This window comes from Opisthocomus hoazin, chromosome 1 (assembly GCF_030867145.1).
Source record: "Opisthocomus hoazin isolate bOpiHoa1 chromosome 1, bOpiHoa1.hap1, whole genome shotgun sequence".
In the NCBI taxonomy this organism is placed as follows: domain Eukaryota; kingdom Metazoa; phylum Chordata; class Aves; order Opisthocomiformes; family Opisthocomidae; genus Opisthocomus; species Opisthocomus hoazin.
The window spans coordinates 103,432,488-103,451,238 of record NC_134414.1 but is presented as its reverse complement, the minus strand read 5'-3'; the positions used below and the strand labels follow the sequence as shown (position 1 = coordinate 103,451,238).

Genomic DNA, 18,751 nt, shown 5'->3' with positions numbered 1-18,751 from the left:
CCCGATCGACGTTGCCAGGGTGTTTTTTAACCCTCCTGTTGGGGACAGGGGCCCGGCGGCAGGAGCAGCAGCGCGGAGGCTGGGGCAGGCATGCCTTCAGCCTGCTGGCGGGTGGAACTTGACCCCGCGCACCGCGGCTGCTCGCTGGGCCTGGCTGGCCTTTGGCCTTTCTGCTGAAACGCTCTTCCCCGCACGGGTGAGCCTGGGAGCGACGCCGGCCTCCTGCGTATCAGGCTGCGATAGCAGGATCCTTTTTGCCTCTGAGCAGAGTGCCAGAAAGGTAAAGGTAAGGCAACGATCTGCAATTGCTGATGGCAACGACAGCATTTCAGCTGTCACATGAAAAGGATGTGTAAGGTAAAGTTTAGTGTATCGCTTGCCTGCTGTATCAGTCACCCCATGCTGCCGGAGAGCAAACTGGATCAGGAGTGAGAAGATAAAGCTGAGGACAGAGCACTCTGTGAGCGAGGGGGCAGACGAACCGTGCCCCTGTAAGGAAACGGGCACGCAGGCGAGCCTGCCAGCCAGGAGTCCATGCCCGGTGCCCACAGGACCAGCCCCGGCACCCGAGGCAGGCAGCAGGAGACCCCCACACCTCTGCCCCACCAGCCTTCCCCTGCATCTTTGTCGGGTGGAACAACGTCCCTCTGAGAGCAGCTGGCAGGGGCTCAGCCTATCTGGACAGGGCTGAGCAAGGACTGAGCGCAGAAGCAAACAGGGACCAGAAAACCAAGGGATGAGGGGTTTACTCGCATGCCTAGCAGATATAAGCCGCTCTCACCCTGGTTTAACTTGAGTAATTGACCAAGACGCTGAGCGGCAGCACAAATACACAGCTCTGCAGTAACACAGCCAGCCCCTTAGGTTTCTGCCAGCTGCTCCGTACCCACAGAACAATGCCCACGCACCGCACTTGAATTCACGAGCTTTCTAACATCACAGCTCCACCGTAATTCCCAAAAGACACTGACTTCTCACAGAAACACAAGCTGGCCCACACCCCATGCATTTACTCAGAAATATCTATCCAATGGACCACACGGGCAGCTGTTGCTCTGGAATTTCACCAAAGGCATCTGAGCCCGAGCTCTGCATCCTTCCTTTCCCACTTGGTACAGAAACACCAGGACCGCAGTAAAGCCGGCCCTGAGAAGCAGACCGTGGGCTGGCTCACCGACAGTCCTGCCGCACCAACAGCTCACTGCAGACAGAAGAAAACAACTGCAGGGTGTTGCAGTCCACACACTGAAAGCGAGAGGTCTTCTGCAGCTGAATGGAACTTCTCAGTCTACAGTTCAATACATTTTCAACTTGAACTGCCATTAAAAAATACAGAGTCATTCTGCAATCAAATGGCTTTTATTGAACTCTTTATATTGAACATTTGTGCAATAAATATGGCGCATAGTATTGATTTTTCCCGGCTCCTTAAAGCATAAAAAGGCTTCCCATTGTCACGGTAGTGTGTTGACACTCTGCAGTACAAAAGGCTGTTGGATGACAGTGGCAATGCTAGGCAACACCTAACAGTGAGCACGTCTTGTGACATTCATAATAGCAAGCAGTTTTCAGAAACCATTTAGTGATGAGCTTGGTGGGCAGAAGAGACCGGTCCGGCTGCTTAGAGGAACCTCAGCTTGACAGAGTTCTGAAGTCAGCCACAGCTTGTGCACGAACATCGGAAGTGACAACTTCAAAATTATCCTAAAGTCATTGCCTGATAACTGCTTGCAAAATATCACAGACTTTACTGGATAATTGTCTTCAGGTAAGAAAATAAAAATATTTTTGCAGAGCCAACATTAGCCCAAAATTGACTGACAAACAAACAGAGCATAAATTGTTGATATAAATATCCACGTGCAAAATTGTTTACCTGTGCTGGTTAAGCAAGTGCTGACCATATGACTGAAAACTAACAGAAGACATAGGGACCCATTTCAAAAAAAAAAAACCAAAAAACAGTTCTGTTTAAGCTCTGGACTTGAACTTCAGGTTACAGACCAAACAAACAAACTGCGACATCTTTCTTGGTCCTCACAGTATTTGAAACAGAGAGATGAATCCAGCATCAACACAGCCCCACCGCTCCCAGTCAGGACCAGGCTAGTAACAACGTTCTCACACACGCAGAAATGCATCACCCTCGTAAGTTTTTGCATCAGGAAAACTTCAGTTTTGCAGGATTCCCCATCCCCTTCTCTTTGCCGCCTTCATCCCCACTATGGAAAGAGCTCTGGAAAGTTTTTCAGTCATTCAGCAACCCCATCTATTTCCCCAATTCCTCTGGCCAAACTGGGCTGCTGCTCTGAATAAGGGTGGCTCACAGCCAGCGTTTCCTCCTTGTGCCAGTGTTGAATGGGAAACAGCTCCTGCTCTGACCAAACCGCACAGGCAGAGTGGCACAGGTGGATTTCTTTGGATACTTTGGCTTACTTGGATTGCTTTAGACTCACATACCCTCTTCCCAACCAGCTCTAACCACCCCTTCTTTCTTAGTCAATGCTACCTGTTTTCATAACACTACAGAGGTTAACTTGGGAATGGTAAACTGGAAAAGCAAAATAAAATCTTTACACTTTTCTCTGTGTCACGGGTAAAGCTACCCGTTAACCTTCTGCTGCCCCAACTCTAACACAGCGATCTTCCTTCTCTCTTGCACTGCTGTTCTGAAAAGCAGCTTTGGGAATCTCCTTCTACTCTCCTCCTATTTCTTGCTGAATTCAGTTAGGCGGGGACATGGAGCTTTTACAGTCACAAAAAGAAAAAGAAAAAACCCCAAACACTTAAGGCATCTCCGCTCCCCACCACTGCTACCAAAGGTCAGATGGAAAATGGGAAAAATCAGATAAAAGCAAGTAAAGTAAATTTAAAAATAAAGTTCTCAGCATTCACAAATTTAAGGTGAGCGAGAGGCAGCTAGAACACAAACCAGCCTGTGTCACTGCTGGCAGGCAGACACTGTTACTGGTGTCACTTCTTGGGCTTGGAGCTCTTGGCTCCCTCCTCCAGGCCAGTCTCAATCACCCAAGGCACAACCACAAAGGCTCTGCTCGGTGTTCTTTGCTGAGCACTGACAAGCGACAGGGTGGCTCCCATCACCTCTCTCCTCTGAGCACGTGCTGCCAAACAGGGAGGCCAGCCAGGCAGAAAAAGTCTATACACAGGAGGTAGTAATTGTTGAAAACCAGAGGTTAAGAGCTAAGTTGAAACAGATTAATTAAACCATAGAGATAGAATTCAATAGTTATTATAGAAGAAGTAGAATAGGAATAGGATTAATGATAAGATATCACAGTTGTGTAATCACAGGTGGAAACAGCCACACAACGCAAGACGGCTCATTTGTCCCACATACAGCCCTTTCCATGGTTGGCCTAATCCCAAACCGGGATTATCAGTAGATAAAGACAAACGGAACGATAAGTGAATAGATTTGATTAAGATTGGGTAAATGCAGACATGGATAGACTGAGGAATAAATAAGAACAGGGTATTTAAAAATATACGTAGAACAGAACACCGAGACACTTTCCACAGAAGAAGGATGAAAGACCATATGGTGACCTTTCGAGACGGTGACCTTGCGAGATGGCTTGATGGACTGAGATCAGAAGCAGAACTTTGCAGAACAGCCTGATGGAGAAGATTAATGGACTTTTTAGAAGAAATTGAGAACTGAGGACACAGTGGAAATTTGTGGTGGACTTTACCTATTGTGTAATTGTGTTAAAAATGGTATATAAGGTGTTAATATGTAGTACAGAGTTGCCACTCACTGAGGTGATGGCCCAACTCTGAGTTGTGAATAAAGAAGCAAGCCCAGAATAACCCAAAAATTGTACAAGAAATTCTTTAACAGTAATTGTGATTTGTAATTAACCCTTTTGTTTTCTCTTAGCTGACTCACAACTCCTGGCTTTCAGCTTTTAAAAAAACTTTGCTATCCTATCAGGAACAGCCCCAGCCTACATAGTATTTTTCTCCTTCAGTGGAAAGAGAGGCAAGCTGAGAAAAGTGTTACTCTTGCTATTCAAACCAATGTATTCTTGGCAAAAGGCCAGTCAGCCGATGATTAGAGCAGTCTTTATGAAGACTAGCTACTTCCCTCCTGTAGCCACAGGGTGATTCCACTCCTCATTACCACTGACAGCCGTCGGTAGCCTGAGTGCAGCAGTGTCCGGATAGCGCTGCCAATGCCAATGCCTGCCACGGCTACGCAAGTCAAACATTACTGAAAAATCCAGAGTTACAGAAGTGGTGAAAAGTTGTAGCTGCACATGCCTACTGCACATTACTCTTGTGTACTCTTGGAAGTCCCAGCCCACATAACGTTTGCCAGTTACCTTCAAGCTTGGCTAGAGTCAATTCAATTAATAGTAGGGTTTTTCTCCTGGAAGAAGGTGCTACAGTGTAGGAGCACTTGAACAGGACTTGAAAGAGTTTGCAGCTCTTGACATATTACCTTTGGCTCTTCTGAAACAGGAGCACTTTAAGACAAATAAAGGGTGTGAAGGTAAGGGGAAGGTACTAAATGAAGCAGCCCAATTTTCAAAAGCCTTCAAGCAAGACGCTTGATCTTACTTTGTAATCTTTTCGCTTATGCTTTCCTATCAGGATACAACTGGAAAAAAAAGGAAATGTCTGTCTGCAGTGAAAGCTAGTGCACCATGTAAAAAAGCGTCACTAGTTTATGTTTGCCATTTCACTGTCAGGCTTCCACTCAAGTCAGCTTTTCCTCAGAGCAGTTGGCTGAAACAAGCCTCAACTCCAGCCCTCAGGATTTCCTCTTGTTTTACACTGATGTCACCAAAAGGAAAACCTCCCTTTCTTCTCTCCACACCCCAGTTCCCTTTTTGTCTCCACACAGGTATTATCTAACTTCACACCCTTGCACGAACAAAAAAAAAAAAAACAAACAAAAAACAAACAAACAAAAAAAATCCCAAACTTTCCAGAGCTCTCTTGGGCCTCTGCTTCAGTACCTTTTTATTTCAACCCATTTTATGAATGTGAAACAACGTTTTGGAAAGCCAGACTTTAGACACAACAAGTAAGGAACATACCAGTTAATTTAGGCAATATTTTTACATATATATAGAGAGGTAAAAAAAGAAATTGTCTTGATAAGAAATATTGTGCAACCTGATTAAGAAACAAGTCCCCAGAAGCTGTGCAATACAGCAAAAAGCACTGGCTGTATAGCTGACACCAGGATAGCTAACTGTTTATTTTCAGAATTCTTGAAAAACACCCTAAGGACAGACCATTCTACCTAAGAAGCAAACCTGATTCTTTGTTGGAGATTGCAGAACATCGCTGAAGAGGATCCACGTTGCTACTCGACTTTAGTTGGACTTCCCTACCCGTTCTCGTGCAGTCACGAAGTTAAGCAGGTCGATGGCTGTAACGATGCCAAACACCATTTGCCGCTTGCTGGAGGAACCATCAGTGTGATCTACACAGAAACAAGAAGGGGATTCTGTCTTTAGGAGGCACAAAACCCACACCATCCCACTTGGTTTTAATGGCACTGTTTGTAAAGGCAGGTGCCAAGCGAACACAGCTCTGTGTGTCATGGCCAGTTGGTGAAGTTGGTTATTACTGGTGTCGCCTGTATGCTGAGGGGGAACCCAAATGGCATCGTGACCAACAGTCACACAGAAACTGGCAAGCATTTCCATTTCAGAAAGGCTCCTCAACAAAAGGGACTTCAAAACCAAAACATTATGGAAGGAAGGATAAGAGTCCATCGGATTTGTTCTTCTTGACATGAAAATTGAAACCAAATCCTCTGTTATAAAGCGTATTTTCCTCACACACTAGTTTCTGTGGCTCTACTTGAAACAGCTGCAAACTGATATTATTCCGCTTGAACCGAGGGCCGCTAGAGGAGGACATGCAACACCACCATCTTCCTACACCACCGTCAAATAAAGAATTAGTATAAAGACCACAATAAAACATCTTCCCATTTATATCCAAAAAACTTATTAACCATCTAATCATTGCTGCATTGAGAGCACAAGGTTCAATTGATTTTTTCTTGTGGGCGTAAGCCTTTGACCTTGGAACAAGTGGCCAAGTAACCTCTGGCCCTTTATATGTGGTCTAAGTTCCCTGTTCCTAAAGTCTGGCTGCACTGAGATGTTTAGTCTGCTCATGCACTGAGTTTGTTCAGCCTACTGCATTGTGCTAGACTTTTCATTTACTCAATTTCTGTTCCACTGCAAGTTTCCAGGTTTATAAACAGTTGGTCAGCACAGAGTCAAGAGCACATGCTTATAGAGATCATCAGGAACAAGTCCAAAGTTGATGACTATTCTTCATTTAAAGTTATAACTGAGATAGCTCTCAGATAAATTTATCTGGTGAGTCTTAATACTGTTTTTAGTCTAGTTTCTCGGTATTTGTAATTTTGCAAGTGGCCTGCTATAAGGAAGATAAATATTTTTCACATATAAGAGTCATATACCCTAGCTTTGAAGATTTCTTTAGTGTTGTGGTTTTGCCTCAATTTGCAACAAAGAACCACGCAGTTACTCTCTCACTCTTTCCCCCTCTCCGGCGGGGTGATGAGGAGATTCAGAAAGAAAAAAAGACAAAAACTCCTGGGATGGGATGAGAACAGTTTAGCAGAATGGCAAAGGGAGAAGAAAACACCAATGAATAATACTGATACAAAGCATATACAACATGCAGTGTTCTCACCACCCGATGCTCAGCTTGCTCCTGAGTAGCAAAAGCCCCTCCTTCAGCCAGCTCCCCACTTAAACACTGAGCGTGACATCACTGGTATAGAATATCTCATTGGATTGGCTGTTTGGGTCAGTCCAGCCAGCTTCTTGTGAAAATTAACTCTATCCCAGCTGAACCGAGGACAATTTAGTCATTTCCACTTCATAAAGAAGGCAGTGTAAAGAATCTTGTGAAGAATGAAGAAAAGTAGGGTTTGGAGGAAAAACAGGAAGTGAAAGGGAGTAAGTTAGTTCAAAAAAATAAACAGGAGAAAGAAATATTAAGCTGTCTTGAGACGGTGACGTCAGTATTGACATCTAGATCTTACTAAACTTTATGAAGTCGTAATGAAGGTTTTGCCTTAGAAAGGAAAAAAAAAAAAGCGTAGTTAACCTGGGACACTCGCTGTGATGGAACTGCTGGAATTTGTATGACAGGAGTAGGAAGAAGCAAAGATCCGTTGTACCGCAGGAGCGAATTCATTGGCTTACTGCTACTAACAAAGCCACTGTACAGTGGACTGGACTCAGGCATTCAGTTCTGAGCAGTAACTTGCTCCAAAAGCAGGTACCTTACAGTATGTGGGATTATTAATAGATTTTACATCTACTCCACAAGAATTACAGTGCTAGTGTCTTACTAAATGTTGGCAGCGCATAGTTACCTATACAGAAGGAGGATCTGGCTTCTTCAGAACTTGTTTACACACTCACACTTGTACTTGCTTCTTGTTGCCACTCAAACATTACCTCTTACAAGGCACAGCAGATCATACTCACATTGAATTTGTTCATGAACCACTAGAGCAAAGTGGTCTGTTTCCAGGATATGAGAGAGTTTCCCCAAGTTGTCTTTCAGGTTAATCTGAGAAGAGAGTTACAAAACTTTATTAAAACAGTCCTTTATATGTTTAGTGGTTGATAATTCCCATACACTTTGCGCAGTATTAAAAACAATACATCAGCATTTATATACTGGTCCCATTTGAAGTATTGTAAAACACCAACAAATCAAGGTCAAGTTACAAGATCAGTTTTTCTTGTTTCTAATTCCCAGAAAAACAGAACAAAAAATGAAGCACTACATGAAGTTATTCATTCCGATCTGAAAACATAATAAATCTACTGAACATACTTAATATCTGGAAAATGTTACTGATGGAAGAAAGTCAAGTGTTCCATGTGTCTAATACAAGAATTTACCATCAAACTCATTATACTTGGTGATTTTACTCCAGCAAGACCAGTAAAGAGTGAACGAATCAGGCTGCAAATCATTGTGGAAGTGACTATGATCTGCAAAGACAGCAGGGGCACAGAGAAAAGCCCAAACAAGCCAAAAACAAAACCAAGGGTGAAGACTGCTCAGCTAACAGTGTATTCAGGTGCAAATCAGGGAACTGAGAATTAAGAATTCATTTTTAGTGAAATTCAACTTTGTTAAGACTATACAAGAATGCACCCTGTGTCGACTCTGCAGAAAGAATACAGATCCTTCTGAAACGCTTAGCTAACCACCTGCTGGAACCATTTGAAAGAACGCATAAAACTCTTCTTTCTACATGTTTTAACATACTAAGCAGTAGCAACAAGTCTATTACCTAGGCAACTCTCCCCAGGTAACAGCAGCACCCACCATCCGACATAACTTTCATTAAAGGAGATTAAAGGAATTTACAGCAAAGAAAAGCCTTGTGCTGCAGATTGAAAAAGCCTTTATCCTGCAGTGAGCTCAGCTTGTGACTGAGGAATAAATACCACAGCGCAAACAGTTGGGCAGCACTGGAACACAGCTGGGCTGCACTGGAACACAAAGCTCTCATGTCCATCCTGTGAGTCAGAAGAGATTAAAAAGATTCACAGCAGCCTGCGTTTAAGGGACCAGCAGGCTGTAGTGTGTACTGAAGCACCAGTCCCGAGGTTGGTGGGTCAGGCAAGAGATGGGGGAAACCTGGACCTACTGCTGCATCGAGTCACCTATCAGTCACCACCACTGACAAGCAGTTTTGTGCAAATATATGTGCAAAGCCTAACTTCTGAACCGAAGTTCAAAGCTCACTGAAGAGCAGAGCCCTGTCCAGGTTTCAGCTGGGACAGAGTTAATTTTCCTCCCAGTAGCAGCTGTGTTTTGGATTTAGTATGAGAAGAGGAAAATCAACTCTACCCCAGCCGAAACCAGGACAAGCCCCTTGCCATCTGGTTGTGTATAATCAATAGGCCTGTTTTCAGGGACTGGGTAACGCTAAAGATGAGCAGGACAAGCAGCCCATAGGCAGCACTAGGACAACTATGAAGACATAAACATGTTTGGAAATGCTTAACGGAAATTCAGCAGAACTCCCACGGAGTTTTCACCTGTCTCACTACTGCTCATTCAAGCTCCCTAAAAATTTTGCCCACGAGTTTTCCCACACTTAGACTTTTTTTTAAACCTACTAAGTCTTTAAGGCAATTAGCCTATGCACATGTTACTACACTACACATGACTGAGACTGCTTGTTTTGCTCTAAGGAAAAGTGACACGGCACTGCCCACGGCCCTACAACTAAATTCTCTCCTTTCCCAGAAGTAGCGTCCGGGCATCGGGGATGCTGGGGACACCTGGCCTTGCAGTGTTTAGCAGAGTGCCAAATGGTTTAGGACACTAACCAAAAATCACACCAGGGTACAGGCTAACAATTGAACACTAGGTATAGTAACTAGAAAGTGTCAGAGATTATGCTCCTGCCCTATTATCTGGTGAAGGCAAACAGGAGGTCTGCTAAGGCTATGTCTGCACCACCCAACAGATGTTAGTAGTTGACGCAAAGATCCTTTGGGAAAGAAGGAGTAAAGAGACCCCAAACCACTGGAACTAACATCTGACTCCACAAGAATGGCCCTCCTCTCCACTACCAGACAGCACTTGTCTGGATCAGCAAATTATCCTGTGACTAGTGGTTCAAAGCCCTAGAGTGCTATCCTACTGGAGACTTTAAAAAAGCTATAACAATTACTCTTCCATTCTAGGAGATCGCCAAAATAATTGTGGTGATCATATCAAAGAAAACTTCTTGTGTCATCAAAAGATAGCTTTGCCTTGGCAGTCACAGGCTAAGCCAGCCTCTTATTGATGCATGCTGTGGTGCAGATCCTAACTGTAGGATATCCTGAGTCATTTCAGTGACACAGATGGTCCGTTTTCCCAATTTCACCAGTAAATAAGCCAAATAAACTTGACTAAAGTGGTAAGAAAAGCAAAATCCACAATACTTCTGAGGTTATGTGCATTTAACCACGTTTCTGCATTAAATCATCAATTCAGATCGAAAATAACCAATAAATGATGCTTTTAGTTAGCAGGTTAGCAATACCACCACTTTTGTGTCACTTCCATTCTCCACCAAGAAAAAGTCAGAACTAAAGAGAAAAGAAATGGTTAAGCTCTTCTTTATGGAAGAAGCATGAGAAACTTCAAGCTGCCCATGGGAAATAGCCGCAACCTCAGAAGTGCAGAGAATTGGCTACTACAGCTAACACCAGTGTAGCTACAGAAATGATTGCACACCACCAGCCCCAGAAGTTCTTAAGGTGCCCAAGTGAGGGAGGACATGAACTAAGTAGTTTTGTTACGCACCACATTTCCACCTGATGCTTGTTTATCTGCCTGGGAAGGAAAAAACACATTTACATTTGTCTATAAAGAACTAGCATCCTTTCTCAACCTCATGGACTTGGAATTTTGCAGACTGAATGGAAGCACCACACATACTTGCAGAATACAGAGCCTCTACTATAAGACAGTGTTGAAATTAACAGCCTGATGAAAGCTAAGGCAAGTATTCCATGCTAAAAACAAAATCCTTTTCCTGCAAGAGAAGCAAAGCAACAGCAACAATAGTTATATATTTCAGAAGCGCAGCCATACAGCTGGGAAGTTGTGGTATCTTGGCACACTACATTGGATGGACAGGTGAAACTGCCTAAACATCAACATTCACATATCTTGACCACAACAGCTTTCAGCAGCCCTCCTCCTGTTTCAGCAAGGCATCTGATGCAAAAGCAAACAGTTGCTTGTTTTTAACTGATACAGAAATTATTCAGAAGAGCTGTTTCAACATCTCCCTGTCTCTTCCTCTGGATAATTACATTGCCCAGATTTGTGCTGGGCTTTTTGGGAAGCAGGAAAGGACAAGCATGCTGGAAGAAAGCCACACAAAGTAACGGAACAGCACAGTGTAGAGCCACAACATAAACCTGGGAGCTATTGAGCTACCTAGGACAGAGTTCAGAGCATGTCTGTGCTCAGTAATAGCTGCTCTGTATGGTCCCAGGTAAACCTTACCAAACCTGATGCCATTATAGCGTTAGGACACCTACAGTAGTACTTCCAACCAGAGAACTAGGAGTTGTAGAATATACCTGCTTACCTGTTTAAATTGCTTGTAGATTACTTTGCCGACTTCATCAGAAGGCTGTACTTTTCCAGCAAGCAGAGAAGAAAGCATGTTACCGAGGGTAACCATGCCCAAAATCACCCTGGGGAAAGAGAAAGAGAAGACAGGGCTAAATAACACAAAAGGCTCAGGTGTTCCTATAGACAAAAGCATCCGCTCTCAGCCAGCCTGGAGAAGTGAGTTCAACTGCTTCACGGTATAAAGCAACATTATTGATGGTATACTTGGATTCTGTGTCTCTGCAGGAGACAGAGTCCTGTTCTCAGAAGTTCTGGAGGCTCACACAGAAGTCAGCAGGTGCTGTGGTGCCTGGCCCTTCTGAGCATCAGGCTCTTTGTGTCTCTAGTCCTTGCAACTGGAAAGCTTCTTGCGATCTGAGAAAGCTTTTGAAAAGCACAACTTAATCATTTTACACCCTCATCTGTCCTTTTGAAAGACGTGACAGGGCCAGAGACATGCTCCGTTTTGCTTGTTGTGCTTATTCCCCTTCTCCCTGCAACGATGTTGCAAGGACCTGCAACAATTAATCCCTTGAGGTAGCACTATAACTGGGGAGTAACTGAGCAACTATTCCTCAGCCTGTCCTACAGGAGACCCATAGGGTAATAAGGCACACCAGCTTGCTGGGGATGCCCTAGTTTATAAGGGTCACTACAACATTGCACTATAATGCAGTGTTCTGAAGAAAGTGAGCAAAAGCTGTAGTGGAGATGGGTAGGTTTGGAATTGTTTGTTTTAAATATGATTTTTTGCTTTGTTAAGTTAAACAGCTATTATGAAAAACAGTAAAAATACCCTGCAGAGACACACTGAGTAAACATATCATAATAACAATTAGAAGCTTATCACGTGAAGGGCAGGACAGTCCTGGCATGACAACATATGAAGTCCAGCATCGGTGTGTTTAAGGTAACATTTCTGAGCTGTGTTACTATAACTGAAGAAAGATGAGTGAGAGGATATTATACTTCTAATAAGCATTTAAAGGACATCTCTTGGGACCCGGTGAGGGAAGTGATACGGATGGATGAATAGTGATATACGTGGACATACCCAGATTCATCAACAACTGGTACCTGGTCGAATCCCTTCTCCCGGAGAATTTCAACAGTCTTCGCACAGGTAACAGTTGGAAGCACAGTCAGGGGAGCAGAGAGACTTAGTTCCTGAACACTGATGTTCCACCACCTGGGGAGGAAATAAAACCCAAACCCATGCAAGTGTTATGGAGAGAACAGAACCAGTTGTTCATGTACAGTGGCCTTCAACACTACAGGAATGACAAAAGGCTGCAAGGAAGTCAGGATTCAGCCACAGTCAGTACAGCTTCCAGGCTTTCAAGTTTTCTCCCCAATATCAGAAAGTCACTGAAGTATGAGAAGGGTTTAAGACTAAAACTCTTTTCCTCATTTCATCTACTTTCTGGGATTACAGATAGTTAGTGGAGAGTACTAATCTCCCTAGTTTTATTATTTAAATTTTGTTCTCCTACTCATAGAACTAGTCATATTTACAGTCATTATAGGTAGCAATTTAGGAAAGTTCCCCCTCCACCTATGCAGACTTGCAGTGTTTTGCATTCAAGGACTCTGATCTCAGAAGGGTTCTCCGTATACTACTTTTTCATTTCAGATACAACATTTTTCATTAAAAAAAAAAAAAAAAAAAAAATCATTAAGTACTACATTTTCTTCTGCTGCCATGCAACTCAAAGAAAGAAATCAACTAATTTAAGCAGATTTGATTAATAGCTGCAATTATACATCAACACCATAGCATGAAAGATTAGCTAATTCAAAGGAAGTAGTGTAAATTGAAATAATCGTTAAATTAGCAACTGCTATAAAGTAAATTCAACAGACTCATGAAAATCCAAATGGACCCCACATGCTTACCAAGGTTTTTTGACAAGGTCGCCTTCTTTCATGAACCCTTTCTGAATCATCCATTTGTCACTCAAGAACTTGGACCTGGAAAGCATCAGAAAGTGAAAAGCTCATTAGCAGGCTGAACATCTGACAGCAAACCTAAAAGCACACAGAGGCAACCATTTACAGCTCACTACTACGAACAGCTAAAGCATAATTGAAAATATACTGCCATTTGCCTTCCAAGCTTACCAGCCAGGGACACTGAAGAGAAATACTCATAGGCAGAAAAAGGAATCCCACAGAAAACAAAGCTTCAACTACATCAGTCCCTTGCAATACAATAGAGAGACAGCCTGGAATGGAGAAGTGCCAGTCTGTACTCGGGCAAGGTCTGTCGGCAGTTTCTAGTCATCTAGTGTTGTGATGCAACAGAAGTCAGGAAACACAGCTAAAAACATCATGTTTTGGGATACTTTTCAATGCAATAGGAGAGAAACTTCTCAGCACAGCTCAAAGCCCTCACACTTCCACATGTAAAATCACTCCAGTGCTGGCTGATGCTACAATAGGGCTGTGTTTGCTGAGGACACAGGCAGAATGAGCAGACAGCCTTACAGGCACCCTTCCAGGAATGGGTAACACCAATGGTCCCCAATAAATAAAACAGCGAAAGCAAGTCTTTTCCTGTGAAAGATGCTAACCAGTGATGGTTATATACCAAAGACAGACACAAGGAAGAGCTCAGCTTTCAGAGGGCTAAGCTCCTTTCTACTCCATGTCAGACCCTTTCTAGATACCTCAGAAGTTGTGCCCCATACACATTCCTTGCTTTGGTAACTGGTTGCTAGAAGAAATATGTATTCAACATGCCACTGCTGTAAGGAGGTCTAAGGGACTGCCTCATCCTTTTCCCACAGAGAAAACAAGCCGGTTCTTACATGTAGTTCCTGATAGAGTCAGGGAGAATAACAACACAGCGCTGACCTTCCTTCAGCTCTTTGGCTGCCTTCACAGCTACAGACATGGCGCTGCCTGAGCTGCCACCTGCCAAAATGCAGATCAGAGGCAAAACTGTCAAACGATAAGTGAAATAAAAAAGAATGAATGAGGAGAGAGAGTAGAGGAGCCCAGGGTGAGGAAGACAGCTTCTGAAGTGGAAGGAGGTCTCCCTGACCTACACAAGGCTTCAGCCTCCCACATACTGTTCAGAGAAACCCAAAGGATTCGCATCTGCTCTTACCACACAGTAGTCCTTCCTCTCGGATCATCATGCGTGCTAAAGTAAACGACTCCTCATCATTGCTCTTGTACCACTGGTCCACTGTCTGGGAATGGGCAGGAGGAAAGAAACAATGGTCTATTTAAATCAGGAGGGCTAGGTGAGCTGCACAACTAGGGTGAATTCAACCCATGCTCTTTGAGGTAACAGCTGCCCTACTGAGCGATGTGCCTGGGTTTCCATCCTCCAAATGCCAAGTGGGTTTTTCTTTGCCAAGGTAAGATGATCACATTAGCACAACAGGCTCTTTATTGAAACCAAACTCTGAGAACAGGCTGTTGTGAGACAGCCACAGTGAGCATCAGTTTCCTCCCCTCTTGGAGGGCTTCCCAGGGACACAGGCTCTGCTCAGGACATAGCCGTACTGCTTTTGGCCAGGAGAGGTTGGGGTGCTTTGCTGGGGTTTTTTTTCGATTAGTTGGTTGTGATTTTTTGGTTGTGGTTTTTTTTTTTTCCCCCTTAAAAAAAACAGAGAGAGAGAAGTACTGTGTTCTAGGAAAACATTATCTGCTCACAGCATTTCCACCTAGCATTATAAAACTGAGGACTGCTTTTCTGATGGAAAGAACAGGAATAGTTCTGTCTGCTAGCCTTCCCCTTTCAGCTCAGAGAAATACTTCCCCAAGTTTTTCCTTCACTTTTCACCTCCCTCTGCATCCCAACAGAGGGCAAAGGGCAGTAAACCGAGAAGCATGACTTACAGATCTATCCAAGACTGTGGGGATAAAATCATATCCAATTCCTTCCACTTCATACATTGTCTTGTCAGTCTTGTTCAGTTCTTCTGGTTCAGCAAGGATGGAGCCTTCCGGATCAACACCTATAATCTAGAGAAACAGTTTCCACTTTGGCTATCATGACACACTGCTTTTGAGAACACAGCTATTTCCTCATGAGTGCTGGCCTCCTTACAGCTGTTGGTGTCACACTGGCTGCACACACAGCCAAGCTAACAGCTACCTAGTCTCCTATTCATTTATTCCTGGCAACATTCACCTCCCCTGTGAGCAAAATGCCTTGATGATTCTGGCCCCTTGGCAACCCATCCTGTCTCCTCAGGCTGCGGACACTGAGTGGCACCACTTGTTCTACATGGGTTTTGCTTGCTTTAAATGGAAGACAGTGTTTGCCCAAGACAAGATTGTCCTCATACACGTGTCAGGCATCACTACAGTCAATACCTGCTTACACTTGACACAAAATGTAAGCTGTATTTTGTTTACCACTCCCTGCCTGTGCAGGCAAATATTCATGACTGAAACACGATACCAACTTCTGTGAGAAAATCTAACACAGCACACAGGTAGTCACGCAGGTTGGTGTGTGCAGAGAAAAATTCACTGGATAAAACCTTAGCAGCTCCAGACAAGTTAGTGAAGGCACAGTCAGAGAGGAAACAGAAGGCTGCAGTACACACCAGAGAAGGAACTCTCTCAGACACCCCATGAAGGGATCTCATGGCCAGTGTTCATCTGCTAAACCAAACCAGAACTCTAGTCACCAGTCAGACCAGAACGTGATGATTCTAGACAGCCTGAAAACCTTTCTTTTCTGCTTAGAACTACCTTCTACATAAGAACATTCAAGAGCTGCCTGCAGAGATGCAGGGCAGGCTTGCATGGAACAGGACATGCCAAGCGGAGCAGTTTGAGGTTCACCCCATTAAAAAGAAATGCTTTAGGCTTGCCACTTACTTTGCAACCTGGACACTTCTCCTTTAGCTTTCTGGAGATGCCAGTAATAGTACCTCCTGTGCCAGCTGTAGCCACCAGCATGTCTATTTTTCCTGTTTAAAGGTGAGGGATAGCAGGCAGTTGTGAAATCTCCCCCAGAATGATGCATTAAAAACCCACTTACGTATGGACTTTCTTTAACAAAAATGGGCAAGATAAGGCTCTTTTCTTCCCAAGATCTATGTTATGAGACCTACCTTGAGACCACCTTGCTCAATCCCCATTTACTTCAACAATGGTTTTGAAACATCCATCCAGTGGCCTGGCAAGGCACCAACCTGTGGGACTTTGGACAGAGCTGGAGGTGGTCCATAAAGCTGATGCCTGCAGTTTTCCTGTTACTGTGTTTGCTGATGTAGATAATTCATTCTTTAACTTAGAACAAGCAGTCCATTATATTAGTTAATTTACTGAATGAGTGTCAAGAGCATGGGATAGGTATTCATTGAGAGAACTATTAACACACTACTCCCTCATTTTCACGTCAAAAATACTGTTTTGGTCATGAGCACTCAGGGTGCGTGCAGGTATGATAGTTCAGTCTTCTGTCACCCCCTACAGTTTCCATGGTGCATTCACATGACAGCTTTGTTAATAAAAAATACATTTTGAAAGGTCACCAATTCACAAACAAAACCAAATGCTTACCAGTCAAAAGAATAACAAGCAGGGATATAAGCTCAGTAATGACTGAGCAGTGCCTGGCCTATGAGGAAAAGTAAATACAAACAAGAAGCCTAAAGCTAGAAGTCATTTAGCCTCTAAGTTTGTGGGATGGCAGTTTGTTAATATATACTCATTTCAATTCAAACTTCAAGAAAGTTTGCCACAAAGACAAGCCAAATCCTCTGAAGAGCTAGAGTTACTTTTGAGGGTGAGGAGGAGAACCCTTCACATGGTTCTTACCTTAATGAGAAGGAATTCAATAGCTGATCTATCAGAGGGTCCCATCAGAAACTGTACTGTTTTATAAGGCAGGTCAGTAGCCTCCTGTATGACTTCTTTCTACCATCTATAGCAAATGCCTACATGGTAGGCTGCAGCATCACACTGAATGCCTCCACTAGCTCTCAGATCAATTCCTCAGCTGGGTGAGTTAGTCCAGCTAAAGCTCTCTGCTGCCACAGCTCAATCAATTCTAGTACTCCAACTCAGCTGCCTAGAGCTGACCTTGAAGCAACCCCGGCAGAGTAAAAAGGTCTCACTGGTGACAACTGCAACACAGAGCAGTTTGTACTCCTGAGGGCTCCTAACTGCAGAAGCTTCAAGTGTAACAGAGTATTTTGTCTGAGAACGTAAAAATACCTATTTCTCTGTTTGCGGTCAGAGAAGAATAACCCTGTTCTTTCATGCCACTCTAGCTATGTCTTTTTTTTTTTTTTTTAAAAAGGTAACTTATGCATCACTGCTTTCTCCACCTGATCACAGAGCAGTCTAAAAACAAAAGCATCCCTCCTTAACCAAAAAAAATATAAAAATTACTACGGTTACTGAAATAGTGAATAGAAACTTTAATGACACACAGCATATGCATGGGGTTTGCTGTATCAGAACCCATGCATTTCTCAACCACCTCAGAATCCATTCTCCAAGTACCTAACAACACGAGAATACTAGGGACTCACTGGAGAGGGGGTTAGCAGTAGAGCAAACATACCTTCACATTGCTGCAGGATCTCTTCAGCTGTGGTGTCATAGTGCGTCAGGGGGTTGTTGGCATTACGGTACTATATTCAAAGACAGAATAGCTTTTAAGTAGACCAGAGAGATAAAAGCCACATTGTGAGGCATTTTAAGAACTTGACAAACATTCTTCAAGTCCCACGACAGCTACATACACTCTTTGCAGACTCTGTCCTTATCTATTATCTGGACCTAGGCAGAATGCCCAACGGGAGATATAACCTGAGTGACCTAATTTAAGAGTAGTTCTAAGATGCCAGCACCCTCCAGTGCCAGGATCAGTCCTGTCTGTGGGACAGCTTCTTCTAGGAACATGACCCTTGTACCCATTCTTCCACACAGGACTGGCGACACAGGGCAAAAAGCCACCCGTATGTGCTGCAGTTTCTGCAAACATAGGCTCGTGGCCGCCCTCTAGTGACTATATGAGCTTGCTACGCCACAGCATGGTGACAGCTCAAGTACAGCTCCAGACCAGGGACATCTTTTCCTCCAGAGACACATCTAGGCTGTTGAACATCCAGCCAAGGACAACTAAGGAACAAGGCTGCAATGCCCTCTCCTACGCTCTGCCTGCACCTCTGACACCTTGGCTCTTACCTGGTCTAGTATGTGTGCATTGGGGATTTCGTTTTTCAGTCTCCATGCTACTCCCACATGAGATTCAGGAGAATCAAACCTGGCAGTAGTTGGGGTCCTCACAATCTCAGCACCCAGAGCTCTCAGGACATCCACCTATAGCAAACAAAGTCACAAAATGCCAAAACATTCTCCCAGCACACAGACTTCATTGGGATGCAGGGGAAAGAAACCATCTTCTCTTTTTCCTGGTCTGCAATATGCTCCTTAGCAGTTCTCCTCAAACCCCAACCTCACATCGCTAAGCCATGGGTCCAAACCTTTCATGACATGTGATCTTGATTAAGGTCTACTTGGGAGCTAGATGTCAAATTCCTGTTTCTATTGTAGGCCTGTTGCTGTGCAGCCCCCTCGCACCGCCCCGGCAATC

At 43.9% G+C, this 18,751-nt stretch overlaps 1 protein-coding gene across 3 annotated transcripts in view; it reads right to left on the bottom strand.

The window, feature by feature from the left end:
* Positions 1-1,456: 1,456 nt before the first annotated feature.
* Positions 1,457-18,751, bottom strand: part of LOC104327697 (cystathionine beta-synthase-like protein) — a 30,288-nt gene continuing 12,993 nt past the window's right edge. For 2 of the 3 annotated variants that reach the window (XM_075431305.1, XM_075431312.1), the window contains exons 7-17: positions 18,343-18,477; positions 17,717-17,786; positions 16,021-16,112; positions 15,028-15,153; positions 14,288-14,372; positions 13,986-14,091; positions 13,072-13,146; positions 12,230-12,364; positions 11,150-11,258; positions 7,518-7,602; positions 1,457-5,458 (exon numbers count right to left, since the gene is read on the bottom strand). In XM_075431305.1, the coding sequence (XP_075287420.1) occupies positions 5,349-5,458; positions 7,518-7,602; positions 11,150-11,258; positions 12,230-12,364; positions 13,072-13,146; positions 13,986-14,091; positions 14,288-14,372; positions 15,028-15,153; positions 16,021-16,112; positions 17,717-17,786; positions 18,343-18,477 (1,128 nt within the window). In that variant the 3' untranslated portion in view covers positions 1,457-5,348. Of the gene's footprint in view, positions 5,459-7,517; positions 7,603-11,149; positions 11,259-12,229; positions 12,365-13,071; positions 13,147-13,985; positions 14,092-14,287; positions 14,373-15,027; positions 15,154-16,020; positions 16,113-17,716; positions 17,787-18,342; positions 18,478-18,751 lie in introns of those variants that run through there. The other variant, XM_075431318.1, reaches the window with a different exon arrangement.